This window comes from Indicator indicator, chromosome 4 (assembly GCF_027791375.1).
Source record: "Indicator indicator isolate 239-I01 chromosome 4, UM_Iind_1.1, whole genome shotgun sequence".
In the NCBI taxonomy this organism is placed as follows: domain Eukaryota; kingdom Metazoa; phylum Chordata; class Aves; order Piciformes; family Indicatoridae; genus Indicator; species Indicator indicator.
In genome coordinates, this window is record NC_072013.1 from 10,583,466 (window position 1) to 10,609,402 (window position 25,937).

Consider the following 25,937-nt stretch of genomic DNA (forward strand, 5'->3'; position numbering starts at 1 on the left):
ATGGCGGCGGCTGCCGCGGGCCCCGGTGCTCCGGGCCCGGATCTTTGCCGCTCGGTGCATTGGTTCCGCCGTGGCTTGCGCCTCCACGACAACCCGGCGCTGCAGGAAGCGCTGCGGGACGCCGCGTCCCTCCGTTGCATCTACATCCTGGATCCCTGGTTCGCCGCTTCCTCTGCCGTGGGCATCAACCGCTGGCGGTGAGTTGGGCTGAGGAGAGGCCGGGCTGCTCAAGCCGCCGGTGGGTCTTCGGGGGGTCGGGAGGCGCCGGATGTGGGTAGGAGCGGCGGGCCCGGCAGCGGGGAGGGCTCTAGCAGCAGCCGGAGCGCCTTTAGGCGCGGCCAGGCCGCGGCGGCAGCGGAGCAGCACAGCAGCAGGCGCTGCCGCGTCCGGCCCGGTCCGCGTATTGCTGCTCCTCCCGCCCGCTCCTTGCTGGGGAGGTTGCCTTCTCCGGTTGGCCTCGCCGCGGTTTTCACAGCGGTGTTGCCCGACTGTGTGGGAAGGTGTCTTCAACTTTATGTAACGTCATTAGACTTTCTCCTCATAAGCAGGGCGGACGTGTGAGAGCAGCAGCCGCTGGACGTTTAGCTCTCCCCTGTATTTACAGACAAGCACAAAGAATTCTCGGAGCTGCAGGACTGCAACACGCCTTCCCTCTGCCCTTTGGCTGCTGAGTGTGCGTAGGCATGTGCACAGCCTGCCTTCCTCCCATCCCTCAAATTGTTACACCTTGGCTGCCGCTGGGAATGTAGAGATGAAGCTGTTTGGGCTTTTCCACTATCTGCAAATGGAAAAATGTATGACATGAGTCATGTTTATACAGAGAGCGAGACCTTATGTACCAGTAGCTACTAACATTACATAACCTTATTGTGTCACGTCTCAGCTCCCTCAACGTTTGGAAACCCAATCCAGGTAGGGATTCCCCTCTGTGAGACTCCCCTGCATACGAGCAGAGTGGCTGCTCCTCTGCCCTCACACCACCCCGTCACGGGGAGTGGATCAGACAGCCACTGTCTAAAAATCCCTTAAGTGTTCTTTGAAATGTCACGTGGCTCTGTGTTAAGGACCTGTAGTTGTAAAGGATTGCCTCTGCTGCGTGCCTCAGCTTCATCTTAGGGATAGTGTGGGTGATTCCTAAGCGTTTCTAGAACCCACATCAGAGGATGGCTTAAAAATTGTGAATGTGAAGAAATGATCACAACTGTTCAAATTGCAGAGAAGTGTGTGAATTCCCTTGCAGCTCAGTATCTTCAGAGCCAGAAGTGATCCTTCCATAGACCAGTCTTTCTACAGGCAGCAGCAGACTGAAATGCTTTTCACGTGCAGCTGTTGTTGCTAACTGTCCTCATTTGGAATAACCAAAGCAGTGCCCCCAAAAGATTAATTCCTGATCCATTTAATCCTTGTTTGTTTCCACCAATATTGTGGCAAGAAGTGGGTGGTGATTTTATTTATTTTGTAGTCACGGAATATATAAGCAAGTGGAAATTTTAAAGAAGAATACTTTCTTGGAGGTGTGTGCCTGCTGCAGATGTCAGAGATTAGCACTGCTGGCTGGTAGGAAACAAGTGTATTAGCAAGTTTCTACTATTTACCAGAGTTCCATTAGTTCCCATTAGGAATCTTGGCTTTGTTTTGCCTTTTTTTTACCCCACTGAATTAATTTTATTCAGAATTACTTTTATTCAGGATTCTGTGCTCCCAAAGCAAAAGTTTGTGTTTTCCCTGGCTCTCAGAAATGTATCACGCTGAAAATCCTGTTGTCAATTAATTGCACAGCATATGTGACCCACATAGGACTAACCTTTGTTTATTTTTTGTAACTCTTCGCAAAGCTGATATTCCTGTTTAATGGATGGAAAGTGGGCTGGGGGCAGGGGAGTGAGTCTGCCTGGATTACTCAGATCTGGTTCTGTGTCTTGTGTAGGGTGACATTGGGCCTTTCTTTTCATGAACCTAGAGTCTCTTTCTCCCTCAGGAAGCACAGAGGGAGCTTTTTCAAAGCCTGTGGGCAGAGCAGCTGAGGAGAGAGGAGTTACCACCACTTTTCAGGGCAATAGTAGCTCAGCTGTCATCAACATGATGGCATTCAGCAAGTCCAAGTGCCAGGTTCTGCGCTTTGGCCACAACACCCCATGCAGCGCTACAGGCTGGGGTTGGAGTGGCTGGAGAGCAGCAGGCTGAAAGGGACCTGGGGGTACTGGTTGACAGCTGGCTGAACGAGAGCCAGCAGTGTGCCCAGGTGGCCAAGAAGGGCAATGGCATCCTGGCCTGCATCAGAAATAGTGTGGCCAGCAGGAGCAGGGAAGTCATTCTGCCCCTATACTCAACACTGGTTAGACCACACCTTGAGTACTGTGTCCAGTTCTGGGCTCCTCAATTTAAGAAGGACATTGAGATACTTGAATGTGTCCAGAGAAGGGCAACGAGGCTGGGGAGAGGTCTCGAGCACAAGCCCTATGAGGAGAGGCTGAGCGACCTAGGGGTTGTTTAGCCTGGAGAAGAGGAGGCTCAAGGGAGACCTTATTACTCTCTACAACTACCTGAAAGGAGGTTGTGGACAGGTGGGGTTTGGCCTCTTCTCCCAGGCAACCAGCACCAGAACAAGAGGACACAATCTCGAGCTGCACCAGGGGAAGTTTAGACTCGAGGTGAGGAGAAAGTTCTTCACAGAAAGAGTAACTGGCCAGTGGAATGTACTGCCCAGGGAGGTGGTAGAGGCACCATCCCTGGAGATGTTCAAAAAAAGATTGGATGTGGCACTTGGAGCCATGGATTAGTTGCCAGGCGGTGTTAGGTATTAGGTAATAGGTTGGACTTGATGATCTCTGAGGTCTTTTCCAACCTGGTTGATTCTGTGATTCTGTGATTCTGTCTGTGTGTGGTCTTAAGGGAGCTGATGTAGATCCTCGTGTCTTGCAGGTCATGCTGCAGAGTGAGCACACAGGAGTGAGAGCAACGCCGAGCTTGGCAGGTTCACTCACAAAGGGTTGTAAGGTTGCCAGCAGTGCCATGTGCTGCCACAGAGATTAAAGTTTTAAGGCTGGTGTCTTCTGCAGAGCTAGGGAAGAGGAGCTGGGGTTGCAGTGTGGATGGGGTGACATGCATGTGTGGGAAAGCAAAGATTGTATGTTCTGTAGCGTAGTGGATGATCAGTAAGACAGTTGTATACAAAAAGCACTTCAGTGCTTTCTTATAGTCCTGGGGTGGGAGAGAATAAGCAAATGCTCTCATCCTTGTGTCTTCAGGGTGGAAGATAAATTGCAGTTCTGTTTGCAGCTCTCCTAAGTACAGATAATTCTTGCCTTGGGAGAACTGGGTGCTCAGTCTTGTGCTACTGATGAGCTAGGAGCGTACGTTTCTTTGCTGCGACATTGCCTATTTGTAGCCAGAACTGTAAAACTTGCATGGTTCTTGTAGTAATTCATTACTTTCCTTGGAGTAGCGTCTCTCTACTTCACATGCAAAATCTTTCCTGCCTCAGAAGCCATGAAAAAATATACTGTAGGGAATTAGAAGGTTTCTGCTTTTCTCCAAGTAGTAATCTGGAGAAAACAGTGGGCAGGGAAATCCTACCAGATCTGAGAGTGTGGGAAGGAGGCCACAGGAAGAGGAAAACCCTGGAAACCTTGCATCTGGACAAGCAGACATGCACATGAATAGCTGGAAGCTGCCTGGTGCTGCAGTCTCAGCAGTTAGTAGACAGATCAGGCATGAATATGAATTCTTGTTTTCTGTTTCTTGTCCTGACTTTCAGTTTGATTTGGTGATGCAGGTTTGCTGAAGTTCCATGTAAATTCTCCCTGTTTGTCTTTTAGCTGCAGCCAGACTGACTGACACTAACTGCTGTTGTTTCTTCTCTGCAGATTCTTGCTCCAGTCTCTGGAAGATCTGGACAACAGTTTAAGGAAACTCAACTCTCGCTTGTTTGTTGTGCGAGGGCAGCCAACAGATGTCTTCCCAAGACTCTTTAAAGTAAGAGAATAATTTTCTGGAGCATAGTGTAGAAAAACTGATATCCTGCTGCTCTCCTTGTTCTCACTCACTACTGGTTTGCCAGTCAGAGGTCTCCTTGACCTCTCTTTAATTCTTCACAATAACAAACTCTCCTCTTTAATTACAACTAAGAACCTGCTATCCATAGGGAACAGTTTGGGAACCAGAACTCAAACTTGGAAAGAAATTCAGTAGTAGGGTGTAACCTAACACCAAGGTGATTGAGTTTCTCTTTTTGGATGTTAGTCTTTGCCTTTGTTTCTCTAAGTCACATCTCACAGGGCTGCACTGTAATACACTGACTCCTCTGTGTTTGAGAGCTTCTTCCCTACTGGCCATATTCTTCCTGCAGCTTTTACTTGGAAAGTAAAGACTGCTATGTCCATATACCTTATGCATCTGAAAAAGCATATGAATCTCTATCTGCATGGCCAATAGGGCATTGTGTTAAAATTTCAAAATTCAGAAGCTTTTGTGTTAGCTGCCGTTCCTTTTGTCTGCTCAGGGAGCAGCTCAGCCTGCCAAGCAGCAGAATATAGCTTGGGTCCAAGCTTCCTGCTGATGTACTATTTAGGATGGTGGGACATGCAGGACCGTGGTGGTCAATGATGGATTAGTGGGATATGTTTCCAAAGTGATATGTCAGTACTGCAGGCTGTGAGAGAGAGAGCTGGTAAGAGCATCTCCTTGAATATCAGGGTTCCTCAAGCAGTATCATTCTTCTCTGTCCTGCTCTAAGATTTTATCTCCTGTTGTCTTTGAAGCTGTTCAGTAGTGTGCTTGCTGCAGTGACAAAGCTAAAGGAAGGAAAACACAGGTCACAGTAGCCTTATGAGTTGGGTTTGTCATGTGGATGGTACCTTACATAAGGTCAACAGTACTAGTGTCCCTAAAGCGTACTATAGACCAGCTGCTGAGGAGAGGTAAACTTGACTCTATACCCTCCTGCTGTAAATGGTTCTGGTGTGTATTTTCTGAAGGAGCACTGGGGAGGGGAATTGAACTATGTGTGTCAGACAGGGCACTGATGGTTATTTTGGCTTCTATATCTTCACACGTGACACAAACTATGTGCTGCTTTTAGCCTTTTCAGAGTCTGGGTTATTTTTGTCTTTTGATCTGCAAATAAGTTGTGGCTAGTTCATGCCCTTCTTATTTTAGTTCAAGGTGTTCCCAGGCTAATTAAAACTTTGTAGGAGAGAAATGCTCACTTTGGTCAAAGAACAAAAAGTAGTTGGCAGAGTCTGAGGTTTGAAGAGCTAGTTATGGAATCAGCCAGACCTGTTTTTTTGCCTGGCCAGGTGAGTTGATGAATATCTTAGATGTGCTGTAGCAGAGCTGAGAAGAATATGTATGGGGATTTATGCTATCACATGGTAAATGCATGGCTTTCATGGGAACTTGGGATTCTCCAGAGGTGCTGCACTGAGCAGTGCATTAGCAGCAGCATATGCATTGCTCTCAGCTGTTGTGGAGGGCAGAGTTATATCAGATGTGGTAATGCCATGCTCAGACCTAATATAATATCTGCTCTTGCTGTCAGTAGCTGAGCAAAGACACTATTATGCATGAGCACCGTGAGAAGTGTGCTTGTTAGCTCTGTGTAAACCTTTAGCTGAAGGTTTTGTCTCCCTTCCTCTCAACAAACATCTGTAATTTTACCTCTTCAATCAAAGAAAAGTGTGTCATTTGTTCACAGTCCCTTTGGGGTGGGGTTTTCCCCCACAGTTTTAATTTGCATTAGGCTAGATACTAAGAAACAAGTTAGTTGTGATAACTTAACTGTTTTCTGGTTGGCTGTGCTCTGCTTCCCCTGTGCTGCTGTAGCACGCGGAGTGGTTGGCTTCTCAAAACTGTAGGAAATAACCTGATTTAGAATTTTAATACTGTTATTAAAATCTCTGTGGTTTTCATTCTATTCTTTCATTTCAAGACACTTTTCTGCACCTTTTCCAAGCCTTCCAACTGACACTGCCTTATAAGAGAAATAAAAGTTTGAAACGAAGCTACTAAAGCACATAGGAGCAGGACAGGGCCTGGAACATATCTGTTTGACCCCTGCTCTGAGTTGTGGATGCTGTCATGCTCTTAGTTTGAAAAAGGAGTGGAGGACCACACAGAGATGCACGTTCAGTGGTGCATAACTTTTTCAGTTCTTTGTCCTTTCCAATATTAATTTTAGGGTCAAATCTGAAAGTTTAGAAAAGAAAGGGACTTGTGCAGGAGTTTTCTGCTTCTAAATTCCCCTCCCCCACTATTTTTAATGGCCTTTAGCAAACTAATTTCATCAGTTCTTTGTGCTTCATTTCTGATTCTGAGGTGGAAAAGACAGTCCTCTGTATCTAGAGGTGACTCAGACTGTCTTACTTGGAGAGTGTGGTTCCTATCTTAGTTGTGTGAGGGAGTTTTTAAGCGTCTTCAGAGATTTCTGGCAGTGTTTGACTAAAGCGTTTGCTAAACAAATCTGTGGGCTGCTGCTCTGCTTGATGGATGTCTCAGGAGGGTCGCTGTGGAAACCATTAAACCTCTTCTCATAAGATTCGTTTTCTGAGGAAAACTAGGCCATAGTCTGACAGCAAACTGTGCTCTGGAAAAGCCTGGAAAAGGCTGAATGCTGTTTTATAAGGCCTATTCCATGTAATCTGTGAAGGGTCTATTAAAGGTGTGAAGATACAGAATAGGTGCATGGCTGTAGTAGGGTAAAATAACTCCTCAAAAGCAGGACTTTAATTTACACTCTAATCACACTCTAGTATCCTAACCAGAAGGGTTCACTCTGTTGCCATCCTCTGTGCTGCATTTCTTATTAGCCTGTTTTTTTCACTGCTTGGGTTGGACGTTGGTCCTCTATTATGTGATGGCTTTAAAGAGACATTGGGAAAAATGGAGAGTGTGTTAGTTTTACTTAATGATAGCCTTGATGCAAAAATACAGAGTTTTGAGCAGAATTTGTATTTGAGGAGTTCTCTGAAAAGCTGGAACAGGATGGCAGGCTTACATTTGGACAGCATGTGCAACAAAAGAAGGTAATAATGGTAGCCTTGGGGACTGAGCTGTAACCTAAGGACATTAATAGAGAAGAACTCAAATCTCCTCTCCTGTGTTTGAAACCTGACATTTGCATAAAGATGTGTTTGCTAGAGCTGATACCATTGGTGATCATTTAGTTATCTCAGCTCCAACCTGCTGTTCCTCACAGGAATCCTCTCTTAAGCTTTCAGGGCTTAGCGCTGCCAGGAACTCCGAACCCTTGGTTCATAATGGTGCGGGTTAGAAAGCCTTCTGTTTGACAGCTGTGTTTGTTGTGTTTCTTGCAGGAATGGGGAGTCACTCGTCTCACCTTTGAATACGACTCGGAGCCCTTTGGTAAGGAGAGAGACGCAGCTATCGTCAAACTGGCCAAGGAGGCTGGCGTGGAGGTGGTGATAGAGAACTCCCACACCCTCTATGACCTGGACAGGTACGGGGAGAGCAAGGGCAGAGGTGCTAGGCTGGGATTATTGTCATGTCTGGGAGGACTTCAGTCTGCCCCATGACGCTGTTCACTACATGCTGGTTGCTGTGATCCCATCTGAGCCTAGAAGGTGTCAAGAGGATTACTCTGCATGGTCACGTTTACGATCAGTCAAAGTGCCGGCAGTGACGTGAATGTACAGAAAGAGAGGGGCAGCCTCAAGCCTATTAGACTCTCTACTCAACAGTCATTCAAGTTGCTCTGCTGTGTCCTATTGATTGCTCTCCTTGAGCATGTCCTCACTGCATGGACTGCTTTCTTTGCCTCGTTGTAATAAAGGTGGTTGAGTGGTTATCTCGAACAGGTTATGAAGGAAGGGCTTTTAACTGGTGGATATGCCAGGACAGCTGCTGGAAGAAGTAGAACAGGTAGACTGGGGCTAACTGAACTCAATGCTTTGTCTTTGTTGTGTGTTTGCTATGGGGGAGCCTTGCTTATATGTTGAGTTTTATATATTCATTTATGTATAATCTCCAAGTACATACAGGATCTCCTTAAACAGTGGAGACAGTTTTTCAGCTAAGACTCTTAAGGTATGCTTGCTTGACTTTCATCCATGTTTCAGTGCTATTCTTAAAAGTTGCTTGCTGCTTTTTTTTTCTTTTTTTTTTTTTTTAATTGGGTTGACTTGTGTCAGCAATGCTGAATGTAGATTTCCTCCTATAAATCTTTGGCATCCATAATTTCCTATGACAGGGGGCTTTGCAGTTAGCACATGCTATGTGGAAATGTTTGTCTTTGGAGTGAAGGGGATTCTTCTTGAACTTGTCTGGTGACCAGATGCTGTTTTCTAATTTTTACATTAGAAGAAACTGTGAATGATTCTAACATCCTCACCACTTCAATTTTGGTGCTCCTCATGTCCTTCATTGTGTCATCTTTTTCTTCTCCAAGGTGAAGAATCCTACTTTACATCAGTTTTCAGGTGGATTCTGTTCCATTTCTCCTTTTAAGTTTTGTCAACCTTCTTTATACTTCTGGGTATTTCCAGAGATAGCAGTGGTGAAAACTGTAGCTAGTGTTCAAAATGTAGGAGCAGCATGGATGTTTGTAGTGCTATACTGTTTCCTGTCTTCTCCTAACAGTCACTAGCATTTTTTTTTGCTTTTTCTCAGCACTGCTGAATGCTAAACTGGTGTCTCAGGGCTTCCTTCCAGAATGGTCATAGCTATTCAAGAGGCTGCTACTATATAAGTAGAAGACTGCATAGCCATGCATATGAAGAAACAACATGACCAACACTGCATTTCATTTGATATTTTTGTCAGCTGGCCTTGTGGTATGTAGGGAAATTGTAAAGTTGCCTTTCATCTTTAGCAATCCCAGATAGCTTATTGCGTCAGTGAACTTAATCATCATGTTCTTTTTTTCCCCTCTTCTCAGATATTTTATGAATAATTTTTAGCAGCACAAGCCCTAGCTCAGCTCTGTGTAGGATCTTTCCTCCTGCTGGAAAAATTGATTCCTGCTCAGTCCTGTATCTCTAAAGATTTTTCTGTCTGCAGGGTCCTTTTCCTTTATCCCAGTTTATCATGGTTTCTTTAAAAATTTTCAGTGAGGGGTCTAGTCAGATGGTTTCTGAAATCCAGGTAGAGTGTATCAAATGAATCTCCCCTGCCCCAGGCTCAAATGTCACTAATAGATTTTTGAGGCACAACTTCTCTTGAGCGAGGCCAAATGAACCCTGCAGCATACTGCATATACTCAGGCATCCACTGATTCCATTACTGTTTGCTGTCCATCTGCATAATGCTTGTATCAGACTCTATTGTGTCATCCCTCTGATGCTCTTGAAAGGCTTTTTACATCTGGGGTACTATTTGCCTTTTTCCCCTCCTATTATGCAGATGGTTTTAAGGCAAGCATTACGTGCAGCAGCTATTAGTTTGGGTGTTCCTTGATGTCCTTTAGAACTCCTGGGTGAATGCTTGCTGGTCCTGCCAAGCTGCTCAAACATAGCTTTGTTTATAGCATTTCTTCCTGACCTTCCAGTCTGTGATATCCAAGGATAGATTTCTTTAAAAAGATTCAGAGTTGTGCCCTGTCCAGATACCTCCATAGTGAATACATTTGTAAAGATAAATGCAGGGGAGGGTTTGCTGTGTTATTACAGTCTGGTTGTGTTTTTTTAGTGACTTGATCACCTCTTGGGCCTATAAATATCCTGGACCGTCTGTGAAGGGATTTTATTTTATTTTATTTTATTTTATTTTATTTTATTTTATTTTATTTTATTTCATTTTATTTCATTTCATTTTATTTCATTTCATTTTATTTCATTTCATTTTATTTCATTTCATTTCATTTTATTTCATTTCATTTTATTTCATTTCATTTCATTTCATTTCATTTTATTTCATTTCATTTTATTTGATTTCATTTTATTTGATTTCATTTTATTTGATTTCATTTTATTTGATTTCATTTTATTTGATTTCATTTTATTTGATTTCATTTTATTTGATTTCATTTCATTATTTCATTTCATTTCATTTATTTCATTTCATTTTATTTCATTTCATTTATTTCATTTCATTTATTTCATTTCATTATTCATTTGATTTCATTTCATTTATTTCATTTCATTTTATTTCATTTGATTTCATTTCATTTGATTTCATTTCATTTATTTCATTCATTTGATTTCATTTCATTTGATTTCATTTCATTTGATTTCATTTCATTTGATTTCATTTCATTTGATTTCATTTCATTTGATTTCATTTCATTTGATTTCATTTCATTTGATTTCATTTCATTTGATTTCATTTCATTTGATTTCATTTCATTTGATTTCATTTCATTTGATTTCATTTCATTTGATTTCATTTCATTTGATTTCATACTTTTTACTACCCAACACTTTTTTTTTATGTATATATATTTTTTTATTTAAGATGTCTCAATGCTTGATTTGGGTTGGGAGGTGCAAGGAGGCTGCTTTTGTGGTTTGCAATTGAACCTACCAAAGCTTGGGGTTTTTCTGTCTTTATTTGGCCTCCATTTTTCTGAAGGATTTTTCCTTCTGTTATCTTTACTCTTCCTTAATTGTTTTGACTCTTGTGATCCTTCTGAAGTATTTGTTGATGATTTATGTGCAATGTTTGAATTTTTTTTTCCTCCTCAACGTAATCTTCACATCATCTCTGCGTTGTCTGTCAGGGTCTTGTGTCTCAGTTTGTTCTTTTTGCTTAGCATGCTTCCTTATTTTTATGCCTTACTTTGTTGAAATAAAAGCCATTATGGTATTTCTAGTCCTGGAAGGATATTAAACTGATATGTGCTGAAGTCACAGGGCAGGCAAGTGATAGCTAACATTTTCAGCTATAACTCAGCACTGCCTAAGACCAAATCATGAATTGCCTTTCCTTGTGGGTTCTTGATTAATTATTCCATGGAGCAGTCATTTATGGCAGCTAGAAAATTGGGTTTTGGCAAGCAGCAGGGTGTGACAGCTACCCAGTCTGTGTGGAGGCAGATGAAGGCTGCAGTTACTCTGACATTTCCTGGTTCTTGGCATCTCTGAGATTTCTCAGCAGGTGGTAATACAGTTCTAATGCTGTGTTTCTCCTGGAATCCTCTCTCAGTGTATTTCCCTCCAGTCCTGTTAGCCAGTCTTTTAACTCATGGTATGTGTTGTCCCTCTGCTCACTCTGTGGTTTTTCCTACATAATTAGTAACCTGGTGGTAGCATCCTGCTTCTCATCTTTCTTTAATCAAGTTTCTGACAAGATTGTCAGGCTTGGTTTTAAACAATTTAGATTGATCTTTCACTTCTACATAAATTATTCCAGCAGTCCTTCTCTTGTCCCCTGCAGTGTATTCTCAGTACCACCTCCACCAACTCCCTTTAAACGTTTGCAAAGAGCCTGTTCATTTAATTTGTGAATGTGACCAGTTTTACCCAGGAGGAAGATTACAATATGCTCCTTGTTGGCACTGCCAGCATAGCTGTGTGATTATCAAAGCATCTTTCGCTTCCCCTCTCACAAAACAAGGATAGGGCTTTATAAAATCAACCTCAGTGCTGAAAAATACTCCTGAGAAAAATCAAAGAGCTCCTAGTTAAGATTAGCAGTGTTCAGATTGTAGGAAAGGTAATCTCTTGGGTATCAGTTTAGCCTGCTCAAAGCCTTTTCTTGACAATTATGTTGTCTGACAACTTCCAGCTGACAAGCTGTTTTGTCTCTTCTCTGGCTCTGCCTGTTTTCTCCTCCTTAGGATCTAAATCCTGTGGTCTGTTTGCTGATGGTCAGTGTTGTGGTTTCCATAATCCAAGACAGGTCTGGATTATGCAGGAGGAGTGGTTTAAGTCGGGATGGAATGTGTTGAGCTTGTATGTTTGTAGCATGCATCAGGAGCAGCTTTACCTCAAATATTCTAGCCTAAGGCTGAAATGATAATTAAATGTGTTTCAGTGGGAGCACATACTAACTTAAAGGAACCAAGCACTGGGGAAGTGTGGCATACCTTGGTGGTTCTGCAGTTCACCATTACACTGTGCCAGAAAAGTGGTTTATTTCCTTCTAAGAAGGTTAAGTCAAACTTCTGCCTGCCAGATCTTATTACCCTTACCTGTTTTATGTGGTGCTCTGGTATCAAGTGGTGGGGTTTGTTTTTGTTTTCCCTGTGCTGATACTTAGCTTGTCATCAAGTCACTTCTTCACCTCTTATCTGCCATCAAGTCACTTTTATCTTTCATCTGCTCATGTGTGCAATTCTGCAGAAGTTGAATTGCTTGTCCAGAGTGTGTTGTGTGGAAGGAACATCTCTTGGTTGTCTCTCCACCTCCTCTTTGAATCTGTAGAAATGTCCCTTGTCTAATGTACACGTAGCCCAACACGAGCTCTCTTGAGGGAGGATTCAGATCCGAGCAATTGCATAAGCTGGCAAGTAACTCACTGGTGTGTGTGAATTGGTGGTGGGGTGCGTTGCTGAGCAGCCTGCTTGCAGAGTGCTGGCAGCCAGCTCTTCCTCACACAAGGAAGCAGGGGGGAGCACATTCAGTCCCTTGCCAGAACCAGGCCGTCATTTGCAAGCAAGCTGAGATGTCAAGTTTTTGAGGCAAGCAGCTTTCCCCTAGCCCAGTAGCAATCCCGCTGGGGCACTGCTGTGGAGATGTGAGTCAGAAGCTGACACCTGTGAGGGTGTGCATCTGAAGCCTGCAGGCACTCTGACTGTAGGATACCTTACAATCTTAGCAGCTCCAGAGCTGCCTTCATGTTTTGGTTGCCTGCTTTCTTGAGGTAAAATGTGACTGACCGTATGACTAACATGCAAAAAGACCCTCAGAACTTCTGCCATCGAGGTACTTCTGTCAGCTGGTGCTGGGCAGTAGATTGCTGGTCTGGCAGCACAATCATTTTCCTGTGTGCTCACCAGCACCAGTAAAAGGTCAGATGTTGTTTGATAGGGATTCTACTTCTTTGCTCTGCTTCAGGAAAATTAGAAGTCTTAGGTTGTGCTGGGAGAGGGGATGAAATGGGAGTGTTAAATCCTTTCTCTGTCACAGGGGGAAAGTGCTGTGAGATTCTGCTGCCTGGGTTGGAAGGACATTAGGAGGAAGGAAAGGACTTCTGCTTGAGGGGCATTCTATACACATCTTTGTACAGAAGGCTGAACAGTACCCAGTTTGTATGGTATAATATCCAGTGTTGTACAATGCCCGATACTTGATACTCCTTTTTGTGGTGATATTGTGAAAGGATCACATTTTATTATTGCATAATGCCAGTTATCAGGTGCTGTGAAATGTGCAGCTTGTCCTAGTCCTGTCTCTTATTAAAGATTTGTGTCCCAGATGCCATAACTGTCTGTGTAGGAGCTGCACTAGGTAACTTCATGACTTGTAGTCATGTTCTTGAGGATGTCAAATGCAGTCCCTGGCATCCGCTTGCAAGTCACATCGATTTGCTCCAGGTCCTGTCTGTTTACAGAAGATCTGGGCTGTGGTTTAATGGTGTGGGTCTCAGACAAAGCTGCAGCCTCAGCAGCACTGTGGAAGAGGACTGAAAAAAAATGGCAGCACCTCGGGGTGAGCACAGTGCAGCCTTGTCACGTTTTCTTTGCCGAGCTCAGGACGGTTCTGGAAACAGTGTGCTTCTCTAGACTGCTGTTAGCAGGAAATGCCTGGCTTCAGTTCCAGTGGCACTGCTGGTTTTCTGAGCATCTCTGGCCAGGCTTGTTTGGGGGCCCCAGTGCGCAGAGCAGAACGCAGAAGAAGATTGTGGTGGTATTCATAAGAGGTGGTGCTCTCTGCCCGCTCTGGGGTGGTGCACAGAGACGGCCGGCCGACAGTGCGTGCCTGAAACCGGAGGAGATGCTCGATGCAGGCGGTGCTGCCCGTGAGGCTCTGGGTCCCCTCAGGGCACCAGCGTGGAGGGGTGGCAGAGAGCTCCGTGCCCACACTTCTAGCCAGGCACAGAAAACGTGCGGTGCCCTTCACTCTGTGTCCGGCCCCACCGCCCTCCCTGCTCTCCCATTAGTGCCCTTTTTCCCCAAGGGGTACACGACCAGCGGCAATTGCAGGCGGCTTCACCATCCGAACCTCAGCAGCCGCGGTGCCGGTTTGCAGCCGTCCGGAGCCGCCGCGCCGTGCCCCGGGCCTCGCGGAGCACATGTGAGGCCGGGCCGGGTCCCGGAGGGCCGCGGTCGTGTCGCTCCGCCTCACTACACGTGCGGCTCCGGGGGAAGGGAAGGCACATGGCGGCCGCTGGAACGCTGGGCTGTAAGCCCGGCCCCTTGCATAAGCTGTTGACTGAGGGGTGGGGAAGGCCGCTGGGCTGCGCTCCCCTGTGAGCTGTGGGCTTGGCTGCCCTGGCTTTATGTAATGCCGGCGATCCGGGTGCTGTCTGCTATGCTGTTAACTCCTTATTCTCCATGCCTTTCTCCCTGGGAAAGTTTACCGTGCCCAGGGGTCTTCTCTAAGCCCTCGGGACCTGGAAAAATAAGACCAAGTGGCCCTGGCAGGCTGGATGCTTAGTAGTGTAGGGAAATGGGGAACCATGGCTGCCTTGTCTGTAGTATGATCTGACCCAGGTGAATAGCACGAGGCAGGCCTCCTTGAGACTTTATGGCATGGAGGAGGATGGGGATTCCTCTAATCACAGGAGAGAGAGGAATGATGCAAATGGGGATTTGTCTCATGCGAGCTAGTGACCCCTGCTTCACAGATCAGACAGGGATGTTTTGTGTCAGGGGAGGAAATAAGGTCGGAATCAGGTTAGGGTATCTCAGGGTGTCAGGGGACCAGGTGCAGATCTGGGATTTGCTATCTTGCGGAGGCAGAAGGAAGATTGAGATTTCATACAGGGATCTGGTGAGGACCTCTGGGAGAGATATGAGATGCTAAGCCTGATTCATCTGGAGCTGTTTCTTGTTTTTTCCTGTGGAGATGACTTAGTTTTGTTTTCTGGTGTGTTTTGAGATTTTTTTTTTGTTTGTGTTTTTTAATAGCCCTTTGAGGGATACATGCAGTGGAAGCTAGATCAATAACAATTTCTGTATCCAAAGTGAAAGGTTATCCTGAGCAGAGATAGCAGGATGCAATTTGGCTGTCAGATGCTTTTCTCCTGTGGTAGTCAGGCCGTGCTGTTTCACCTTGCTTATTTTGTCTCCAGAATAATTGAGCTGAACGGCCACAAGCCACCCCTCACCTACAAGCGCTTCCAGGCCATCATTAGCCGTATGGAGCTCCCAAAGAAGCCAGTGAGCACTGTAATAAGCCAACAGATGGAGACGTGTAAAGTGGACATCCAGGAGAACCATGATGACGTGTATGGTGTCCCATCCCTGGAAGAGCTGGGTATGTGTCAAGAGTGAAGGCAAGGGTTAACTGCCCGCTGAAATGGATCTAGTGAAACTGTTTCTGATGGCTGGCATGTGCCAGAGACAGCTCCATTGTTCTCATGTGATCTGGCTGCCTCTAGCCATAGAAGGAGCCTCATGATTTCAGCCAGTGCTAGACCTAGTGAAAGCAGACTGCTGTCCCTTGCACTGCTGTTGATACACAGCATCCCCTTTAGCATTGCTCTAGAACACTCTGCATTTGTCCCTGTGTTCTTTGCTGTACTGAGCATGTAACTACTGCATCAGTGTCTCATGTTCTTGCCAGCTGCTTTCCTCCTACTGCTTTCTCTGGCATGTTGTGTAAGAGACCTGAAGAGGTAAACTGATTGTGTACCAGGCTTAGCTCATTTCATTTTGTTGTAAAGCAGCACCAATTTGGGGAGATTATCAAGGCAAAAGGTACTACAGAAACTTCCTTAACTCATCCTGCTATTTTTCCTTGAGAGGGAGGGTAATTAGAGAGTTGAGGCATGAGGAATGCAAGGTCTACATCAGGGAAATTAATCTAAGTGCAAGGGAAGGCAGGATTAATGCAGAATACTGTCTATGTGTGTCTGGAGGCTCCATACCAACTTTACAGAAGTATTACTTGTGCCTTAAGGCACAGTTTCAACAGTCTTGTAAAAGTGAGGGGTTTCAGAACAGGAGTATCCTAAGGGTTGCAGTCCTAGGTGGGTCTGCTTCCTTTAATGTCTAGCCTAATGTGGGACTGCCTCCAAACTTACACTGCTCTGTCTTTTGCCAGGGGAGGCTCCTCTGCCAGCCTAGAGCGGTGCAGGGAAATGACATCATTGCTTCCCCGTTTGCACCAGTGCTTCAGAACTAATCCAGTATTTTCCCCAGCTCCAGCTTTTAGTAGAATAGGAGCCTCACCAGGAGCAGCCAGGCTTTTTAGCAAGCTGTTGGTGTCCATGGCAAGGTATTTTATAAGGTAGAGCTGTGGAGCATATGTTCCTTTGCCAGCTGCTCTGGTCCTTGGAGCAGAGCCCTGTGGGTAGTGCTGACAGCACAGAGAGTGCTGGCAGGTGAGCAACGGGGAAAGTCCCCAGAAAGCTGCCTGAAGCATTGCGGAAGAGGCCTTTGTAGTGCAGTGTGGAGCATGCTCTCCTCATGTTCCACATGATTTGCCTGCTGTAGAAGGGCTGGAGCAGCAAATAAGCCATGTTAGGCAGCTACAGTAAGTAGTGTCTTGCTGTTATTAATGTTTAATCCCATCTACACCTTTTGTCTAGGCATGGTTTCGTATCTTACAAAGTTCTTTCCATTAGGCTTCCCTACAGATGGTCTTGCCCCTGCAGTGTGGCAAGGTGGAGAGACAGAAGCCTTGGCACGGCTGGATAAACACTTGGAAAGAAAGGTAAGTGCCAAAATTAAGTGGCAATTCCTGCAGGCTGTAGTTCCAAACTAAAAATCGAGCATTGGCCATTGTTCTGTTTCCCTGCTCTTCCTAGCCATGGTCACAGCTTTCACTTTCTGGAAGGGTCATTTGGTATTGTTGAAGTACTCCTGTGATCTTAGGTTGTGTTGGAGCCAGGAGCTCTCAGACTTCCTCAGACATAAAGAAATAGAGCTCTGTATTAATTATGTAGCTGTTTGAAGCACAGAGGATTCTCTTCCTTGTTTCTGCCCCTCATTTTCTTTCAGAGGAGTGAAAATTTGGAAGCTCTTCTGTAAGTTGCTCAGTCCTTGCTGCACGCTGCACACACCATCTTGTTTTTTCTTTAGCTGAGGTATTGGTGTGAGTTCATGCTCACAAAAAAGTGCCTTCCACTGCAATATCAGCATGTTAATGTTATCTCACTGGCTGGCATTCCTTGAGGCCCTTGCTGAAATGCCCACATTTTTTTCTATGAGGCATTTGTTCTTCATTATAGTGCACAAGGCAAACAGCTTCAAAGACATGGAAAGTAACCCAGCTGCAGAGGCATAACAACTTTAAACAGTTTGTATTTTTTTTAATGCTGGGTGGCTCAGTGCAGTTGTAGAAATCGAAGCATAAATTCCTGTGCTGAAGGGGGAGTAAACTGTCAGTGTAATACGCCACCAAAAGATCAGGATTTCCCCAAATTCTTTGTTCAGTGTGTGAAATACCTGGGCATAAACAATGACATTAGCATGGGAGCTCTCAGGGGAATCAGCTCCTGCATGCAAAGCAAATTTGATCCTTCTCTTGACCCAAATGACTGAGTGATCTAAATCCTCAAACAAAGATTTTGTATTTCCTGATTTGGGGTGTGAGGGTTGGAATTGTCCACTTGAGATCCCTCCCAGTGGTGGCTGTAAGTGAATAGAAGAAACAGACCTGAGAGGCCTCACCACCTGCACAGAGCTATACCGTTAGCAGTGTCCAGCAAGTTTGGAGGGGTGTTCAGCTCATCTCTCCTGACTGTGTCTAGGCATGGGTTGCAAATTATGAAAGACCAAGGATGAATGCCAATTCGTTGCTGGCCAGCCCTACAGGACTCAGTCCCTACCTGCGGTTCGGCTGCTTGTCCTGCCGCTTGTTTTACTACCGCCTCTGGGAGCTGTATAAGAAGGTAAGACAAAAGGGTCAGCTGGGGAGCAGGCTGGGTTTGAGCACAGAGAGCCTGGTGCTGGTTCCCAGGCAGTGTGCCAGAAGAGCTGTGAAAGTTACTGACCATTGAGATAAGCTTGTTGCTGTCCTGTAGGAGGGGCTTTTGGGTTAGGAGAAGTGATTCTCCTGTAGGTAGGGAGGGGAGCAGACCTTAAGCCTGCTGATCAGCCTGGACTCTTGTGTCGTGAGCCATGTAGAGCTTTTAGCTCTTAGTTTCAGGTTGTTCAAGTCTCTTGTCTGTGTAGTGACAGAACACTAACTTCACCACCACCTAGGGTTCTGGTAAAGGATGATCTGGAATCAGTCTCCTAGCTGTCGGTAACCGGCTTGGGGATTGTGTATAAATGCGTGGGGTGGGTGGCCTACAGCTTGGCTTAATGAAGCCAGTCCCCTCTTGCTTGTGAATATGCTTCTGCCCTCCTCCACAGGTGAAGCGGAACAGCACCCCCCCCCTCTCTCTCTATGGACAGCTTCTGTGGCGGGAGTTTTTCTACACAGCAGCCACAAACAACCCGAAGTTTGACCGTATGGAGGGGAACCCCATCTGCATCCAAATCCCCTGGGACAGGAACCCTGAAGCCTTGGCCAAGTGGGCAGAGGGCAAGACAGGATTCCCTTGGATAGATGCAATCATGACCCAACTGAGACAGGAAGGGTGGATCCACCATCTGGCCAGGCATGCGGTGGCCTGCTTCCTGACCAGGGGCGACCTCTGGATCAGCTGGGAGTCAGGAGTCAGGGTGAGTCTGGCATTTCCAGAGGCTTGCAGGAGGCCATAAGAAAAAGTCTCCCTGGCACTCACTGCAAGGATGGGCACACAGGTATGGCTTTTGCTTCTCATGTAAAAGTTGCATGGAAGAGAGGATTTGCTAGCGGGCTCCTGGTGTAAGGCTCTGACAATATCAGGAGTTTCCAGTAACCATAACTAAAGGCTAGTGGAACCCACTGGTAAATAAGGAGTGGGGTTTTGGGGGCTTTTTAATTTTTTTTTTTTTTTTTTTGGTAGAAGTTTTCTCAGTCCATCTGTTTTCTTTGCAAGTTCAATGTCACTTCGTAACTGGTGCTTTTTCCTCGTTGTATAATCCATCACCGTGCCGGTCAGGGAACGCTCCATGACTGTGAAATCTGAGTCTAGAATCTCAAGGAAAGAGGTAAAAGCCCCTCCTCTTGGACCACCTGAAGGGACAAACAGCTTGAAGCTATCCAGTGTACACACTGCCCTATGCAAAAAGTGGGGCAGGGACATCTTGTGACCGAGCTGTGACAAAGCAGAGCGTAGCTGAAAGCGCGTCACAGGGTCAGGTGTCGAGAGCACAGGGTCTGTGCACGAGTGTGAGCGAGCTGCTGCTGAGCCCTGTCTGCCTCTCAGTGTGCTCTGGGACCTTCACAGGAGTTCATCCTTCTTGCTTTGGTGTATGTTCTTCTCTGCAGCATCTGCCTGCTAGCCATGGTTGGTGCTTTGCACTCATTATGCCTCCCAGGTTAGGATCAATACCCAAGGCTTGCTGCAGCACTAGGCAGTGATTTAGTGTGTAGCTGCGTGAGAGATAAGCCAGCACTTATCAGTATGAGCAGCCTGTGCCTCCCTATGTGAAAGCATCAGGAAGTGAGATCTATTGACCAGCCAGCTGGTTTCAGCTAGCGGATTGCTTCTTTGCTGCTGCTCTAGCTCCTAGGAGCTCTTCTTGCAACTAAGTGCCTGTCATTTGAAATAGCACCTTGGGTCCTCCTGGCTCAAAGTCCCACCTGGGGAAGCTCTCACTGCCTTCTTCTCCAATTGCTGCAGGTATTTGATGAGCTGCTGCTGGATGCAGATTTCAGTGTCAATGCAGGCAGCTGGATGTGGCTCTCGTGCAGCGCCTTCTTCCAGCAGTTCTTCCACTGTTACTGCCCCGTGGGCTTCGGGCGCCGCACAGACCCCAGCGGTGACTATGTTAAGTAAGTAGAATCATGGAATCATAGAACGGCTGGGCTGGAAGGGACCCCCAAAGGTCATCTAGGCCAACCCCCCTGCAGTAAACAGGGACATCATTAGATCAGGTTGCCCCTGAGCCAGCTCTGTCAAGCCTGACATTGAGTATCTCCAGGGATGGGGCCTCAACTGCCTCCTTGGGCAACCTGTTTCAGTGTGCCAGTACCCTCACAGTAAAGAACTTCTTTCTTACGTCCAATCTAAATCTACTCTTGTCTAATTTCAAACCGTTACCCTTTGTCCTATCATTACAGTCCTTTGTGATGTAAGACTGAAGCTTATGTCCTGCTTGACCTGTGAGCCTAAGTCATTCAATAGCAGGATGCTTTCTGTGCATTGTGAATGCTGCACTGCTGCACTTTAAGCTAAGCGCTGGGTATTGCGTTTGGGTCATAACAACCCCATGCAACGCTGCAGCCTTGGGATAAAGTGGCTGGAAAGTTGCCTGGTGGAAAAGGACCTGGGGGTGCTGGTTGACAGCTGTCTGAATGTGAGCCAGCAGTGTGCTCGAGTGGCCAGGAAGGCCAACAGCATCCTGGCCTGTATCAGGAATAGTGTGGCCAGCCAGAATAGGGAAGTGATGGTGCCCCTGTACTCAGCATTGGTGAGGCTACACCTGAAATACTTGGTTCTGTTTGGGGCCTATCACTACAAGAAGGACATTGAGGTGCTGGAGTGTGTCCAGAGAAGGGCAACAAAGCTGGTGAAGAGTCTAGAGAACAGGTCTTACGAGGAACAGCTGAGAGAACTGGGGTTGCTCAGTCTGCAGAAGAGGAGGCTGAGGGATGCCCTTACTGCTCTCTATAACTACCTGAAAGGAGGTTGTAGTGAGGTGGGGGTTGGTCTCTTCTCTCTAGTATCACGTGATAAGACAAGAGACAATGGCCTGAAACTCTGCCAGGGGAGGTTCAGGCTGGATGTTAGGAGAAATTTCTTTCCCACAGAGCGGTCAGGCATTGGAACAAGCTGCCCAGGAGATGGTGGAGTCACTGTCACTGGAGGTGTTCGAGAATCGTGTAGACGTTATCCTTGGGGATGTGGTTTAATGTCCATGGTGGTGTTAGGTTGGTGGTTGGACTCGATGACCTTAGAGATCTTTTCTAACCAAAGTGATTCTGTGATTCGAAGTGGTGTTTGTGCCTCTTTTTCTCTGCTTGTGCTGCAGGAGGTATCTGCCCAAACTGAAAGGTTTCCCCTCACGATACATCTACGAACCATGGAACGCCCCAGAGTCTGTGCAGAAGGCAGCCAGGTGCATCATTGGGGTGGACTACCCCAAGCCCATGGTGAACCACGCGGAGACCAGCCGCCTGAACATCGAACGCATGAAGCAGATCTACCAGCAGCTGTCACGCTACCGGGGCCTCTGTAAGTGCCCACGGGTGCAGAAGGTGCTGTCTTCAATAGGGGATAAAGTGGCAGGGGAAGGGGCCACGATTTCATATAGGTAGCACCTCTCTATGGTGGTCCCTGCTAAAGCTGCTCAGTTGGTTTCCATTAAGCTCTTGGACAGCTAAGAGTCAAGTTTAGACTCACAGAATCAAGCAGATTAGAAGAGACCTCCAACATCATCAAGTCCAACCAATCACCCAATCCTATCTAATCAACTAGAGCATGGCACTAAGTGCCTCATCCAGTCTTGTCTTAAACACCTCCAGGGACACTGACCCCATCCCCTCCCTGGCCAGCCCATCCCAATGGGCAATCTCTCTTTCTGTGAAGAACTTCTTTCTAAGATCAAGCCTAAACTTCCCCCTGCACAGCTTGAGACTGTGTCCTCTTGTTCTGTTGCTGGTTGCCTGGGAGAAGAGGCCAATCCCCACCTAGCTACAATCTCCCCTCAGGTAGTTGTAGACAGTGATAAGGTCTCCCCTGAGCCTCCTCTTCTCCAAGCTAAGTTTGGTTGGTTGTGAGAGGTGGTGGTGGCATAACCCCATCCATATGCCACCAATGGTCCATTCTTCCCTTTGGGGAAAAAAACCCAGCCAGGGCATCCTAAATAAATACACTACTGGATCACAGTGTCTGTGTCCAGCTGTGGACTCATCCTTTGGGATATGGGTCTGCTGGTTAATGATCACTAAGGTGATCACAGCCATGTGGAAGGTTGCTCCCACCCTGGTGCTTTTTGTTTCTTAACTATGATCTTCTTGTCTTTCTCTAGGCTTACTGGCATCAGTCCCTTCATGTGTGGAAGATCTCAGTGGCCCAGTTGCAGACTCAGCTTCAGGGCAGGGCTGTAGCACCAGTACAGGTAAGCTGGGGCAGTTTGTGTGCTTCTGACATAATTTCATGTCAACTTAGAGGTTTGTTTTTTTTTTCCCTTTTCTAGTAAGAGGAAGATGTGTAGCTAGAAAAACAGAGATCCCATTCTCCTTCCTTTAGGCTTTCTTCAGAAGTCTCCAGTGAGCTTTCATTCCTAAAAGGGCTGAAGAATAGGAGTTCATTAAAGTGAGTTTTTATTGCCTGTATGGGATCATAGGCAGCCACTTCAGGGAGAAGTGCAGATCACTGTAGGGCTAATCAGGTGTCATTAAGCTGTCCTCTGCCAGAGGATACTTTTGTGGTTTTTCTGGGAGACTTAATTACTCCACTTTAACAAAGTTTTCTCTGAAGTTTTCAAGGAGGCTGTGCCAACGTCTCCCTGTGCTTGTGCACTGCATGTTCTTCCTTCTCCCAGCTCTGTAGCAGGTTAAGCTGAGGGTGTACTTCTGAGATCTAAAGGCAGGACGAAGGTTGCAGTAACTCCTCTTCCCCTGCAGTGCTGAGGCTGTCACAAGCAGAGCAGGCGTCTCCGAAGCGCAAGCACGAGGGAGCAGAGGAGCTGTGCACAGAGGAGCTGTACAAACGTGCCAAGGTGACAGAGCTCCCTGCTGCAGAGCTGCCTGCCAAGAGTCTATGACTGTGAGTATTCCCTGCTGTGCTCTGCCTTAAGCAGCCTTGGTCTGGCAGCTGGCAAAGCTCAGTCTGACTCTCTCCCCATATTTTAATGAACAAAATGGACTTGCTCGTGGAGGTGGCTCCGAGCTGTAATTCCATAGCTGTAACTAGACAGTGGTCTGCCCTCTGGTCGCTTTGCTTTTGGTTGGCAAGCTGTTAACTTGGTTCTCCAGCAGAGAGCAGTACCTGGTTGACAGAGCAATCCCAGAGCATGGTTTTTCATGCGTTTGCTTCAGTGAGGCTGCTTCTCCTTCCACAGAGGCCAGACTGGCTAATGTGATGAGGGTGTAGGCTCAGGGAGGGGAGCAAGCCTGAAGCGCTCCAGATCTCAGGAGGGAAGGAGCTGTTCACATATTCTGCCAGCTTTTCAGTGTGAGGGGGGGTGGTCAAGGCAAATTCTCTCTTTTGCTTTCTCCCACAGCCAGTGACAAGCACCTTGCAAGTGAAGAGTGAGAGTGCTGAGGAGGTGACCAAAGGAGGAGGGACTGCTGCCACAGAGGGACTGGAACTGTGATCCGCAACAGAAAATCTGGGGTCTCATAAGTGTGTAATTCCAGCAGCTGCCACAAGGCGGCACTGCATCACTTGTGCTGGGGAAGTTTGGCTTTCTGGTCTCCAGAGAGCCAAAGATGTTTCTTCTCAGCCATGCCCCAAATCTGCCCACATTTAAGGGGGCAAGAGCCTTCTACAACTTGTTCACTCCCAGGTGTACCTTTCTTTTCTGACAGTGGCTCAGTGCACGTTGACTTGACGCATTGATGTAGGGAGCAGCATCTGCACATCTCGGAAATAGCAAAGGTTCTTTCTCACTACTAGTGCTAGGCAGTGAGGTGTACTGATTGAGAAGGAAGCTGCTTCAACGTCAAACATAGAGTACCCATCCTACAAGAGAACAGGATAGTCTCAGTATTTCTTTCCTTAGATTAGACTGACAGGAAGTAAATGCTTTCTGAGTAAGGAGGTCCTTATGAGGGGTGGAAACAAAATAAAGGAGAACTACAGCACAAGAACAAAGAGCTACAAACTGTCTGGACACTTGAAGGGCACTTTAAAGTTTCCCTGCAGAAGAATCACTGCTGCAAGGTGAGCCATAGTGCAGTCGCCTGGAAAGGGCAGCTTCAGGGCAGCTTGACATTGGGAAGGAGGGACTCCAAGAGGAGTAATTCTTCAGAGAATAAGACCATGCCTTTATATGAGTTAAGCAGCCTCCTAGAAGCTTGCTGGTCCACATAGTAAGAGAACTACACCTGGGCCCTCCACTCTACAGCATTTCCTTCCTCAAGTGAGAGCTCTCTCAAATGGAGTGAGCGGTGTCTGGTGTGTAGCCTGTGGAGTGCCTCATACTGACAGGGGTTGCATTACTCATCAGCTTCTTGAAGTGAGGCTTCCTCGGGCCCATTCTGTTGTCTGTTCTGTTTGGATGTTTGCTCTGTCCCATACTGGCATCTGTGTTTTGAGTTTCCACACAGCCTACCCCTATACTGCACACCCTGCACACTGCTCCTTCCTGCCATTTGCATTCCCGCTGGTGCTTTGTAGTCCAGCAGGATGATTGTGTAGCTTTCCCTGGCTCTTAACCATGCCCTTCTTGGCCTGTTCCTGTTACATGTCATTTCGATTCAGTGCTGGCAGAGAGCCTCTGCTTGCCTTCCTACCTAAGAGGGCAAGGGGGGGTAGAAAAGCCTCTTTTTTGCCCATTTTGAAGAGGGATTAGATTCAGAGTAGCTAATCCTGTGCGATGGGCTGCTGTTGGCACTGTTTTCGTTTGCTGTCCAAAACCTTTCATTCCTGCCTGGCACAGACTGTGGCTGTGTGTGAGCTTATGCAGCTAACAGCTTGGGGAGCACAAAGAGTTGTCTCCCTCTCTGACTGGTTTAATCAGACTCAGTTTTGGAGCCTGTGTTTGAATCCAGAGCAGTGGAGCTGCAAGTAGAAACTTGACTCAAACATATTTGGGAAGCCTGAAGTGGTTGAACTGAGTCTGTGAGTTAATTTATTGAATAGCTGAATAACCTTCCCTTCCCACTTGTCTCCCTGGGGCATTGACCCTAGATTCTTTTTCCCAAGGGAATCCACTGGGCAGACTGACCAAGGGAACAAGAGTCACTTTTCTTGCCCTTACTTCTAAACTGGTGTTTGTAGAGCCTGCCTGGTGGCTAACCCAGTACTCCACAGGTTTTGTCGCCTTCAGTCCCACTGTCTTGAGGGTGGAAAGTATCAGTAAGAGACACACCCCTCCCACATCTTCTGCTGCAGAGAGAAGAAAGGGGAAAGACATGCACTTTGTACACTTAGGTTACAGAAATTGTGACTTATGTCGTTTGGAAAGTTTCATGCTAGACAATGGTCTGTAAATACTACTTTTTTTTTTTTTCTTTTTTTCTTTTATAAATGTCTTTAACCCTCTTGTTGCTGTCATCCAAATTATTTTGTTTGGTAAGTGGCATTGTTGGGGCTGGATCCACGGAGAGGAAGGAACCAAAGGGAGGGGAGGAAAAAAATCTCCTAAGTGGTCTCTCAGAAGGCTTTGTGTGTGAGGAAGAAATCACATTGGCAGGTTTTGTCAGCATCTGATGTGGATGGTGGCACCTGGACTAGCTGCAATCTGGGTAGTAGAACAAAGAGAATCGTAGAATTGTCAGGGTTGGAAGGGACCTCAAGGATCATCTACTTACAACCCCCTTGCCATGGGCCGGGACGCCTCGCACTAGATCAGGTTGCCCAGAGCCACATCCAACCTGGCCCCATCCAGGGATGAGGCTTCTACCACCTTCCCAGGCATCCTGTTCCAGTGTCTCACCACCCTCACGGTGAAGAACTACTTCTAACATCCAATCTGAATCTACCCATTTCTAGTTTTGCCCCATTCCCCCCAGTCCTATCACTACCCCACATCATAAAAAGTCCCTCCCCAGTTTTCTTGTAGGCCCCCTTCAGATCCTGGAAGGCCACAATAAGGTCACGTTGGAGCCTTCTCTCCAGACTGAACAACCCCAACTCTCAGTCTGTCTCCATAGGAGAGGTGCTCCAGCCCTTTGCCAGCCAAACATAAGGGCTAAACTTCTGCAAGAAACCTTTTAAGTAGTCTGGGA

General features: G+C 46.6%; 1 protein-coding gene across 1 annotated transcript; it reads left to right on the forward strand.

The window, feature by feature from the left end:
- On the forward strand, positions 1 to 25,239 carry CRY2 (cryptochrome circadian regulator 2). The gene is made up of 12 exons (XM_054400797.1): positions 1 to 197; positions 3,867 to 3,975; positions 7,314 to 7,456; positions 15,130 to 15,314; positions 16,627 to 16,715; positions 17,755 to 17,895; positions 18,362 to 18,673; positions 19,720 to 19,871; positions 21,071 to 21,273; positions 22,070 to 22,159; positions 22,668 to 22,809; positions 23,267 to 25,239. The coding sequence occupies exons 1-11, from the start codon at positions 1 to 3 to the stop codon at positions 22,805 to 22,807; spliced, it is 1,761 nt and encodes a 586-aa protein (XP_054256772.1). The 3' UTR covers positions 22,808 to 22,809; positions 23,267 to 25,239.
- The last annotated feature ends 698 nt before the right edge of the window (positions 25,240 to 25,937 follow it).

Coding starts and splice junctions, on each gene's coding strand:
- CRY2 (XM_054400797.1), top strand. CDS start 1: ATGGCGGCGGCTGCCGCGGGCCCCGGTGCTCCGGGCCCGGATCTTTGC. Junction 7,457..15,129: donor ACCCTCTATGACCTGGACAG/GTACGGGGAGAG, acceptor TTTTGTCTCCAG/AATAATTGAGCTGAACGGCC. Junction 19,872..21,070: donor CCCAGCGGTGACTATGTTAA/GTAAGTAGAATC, acceptor CTTGTGCTGCAG/GAGGTATCTGCCCAAACTGA.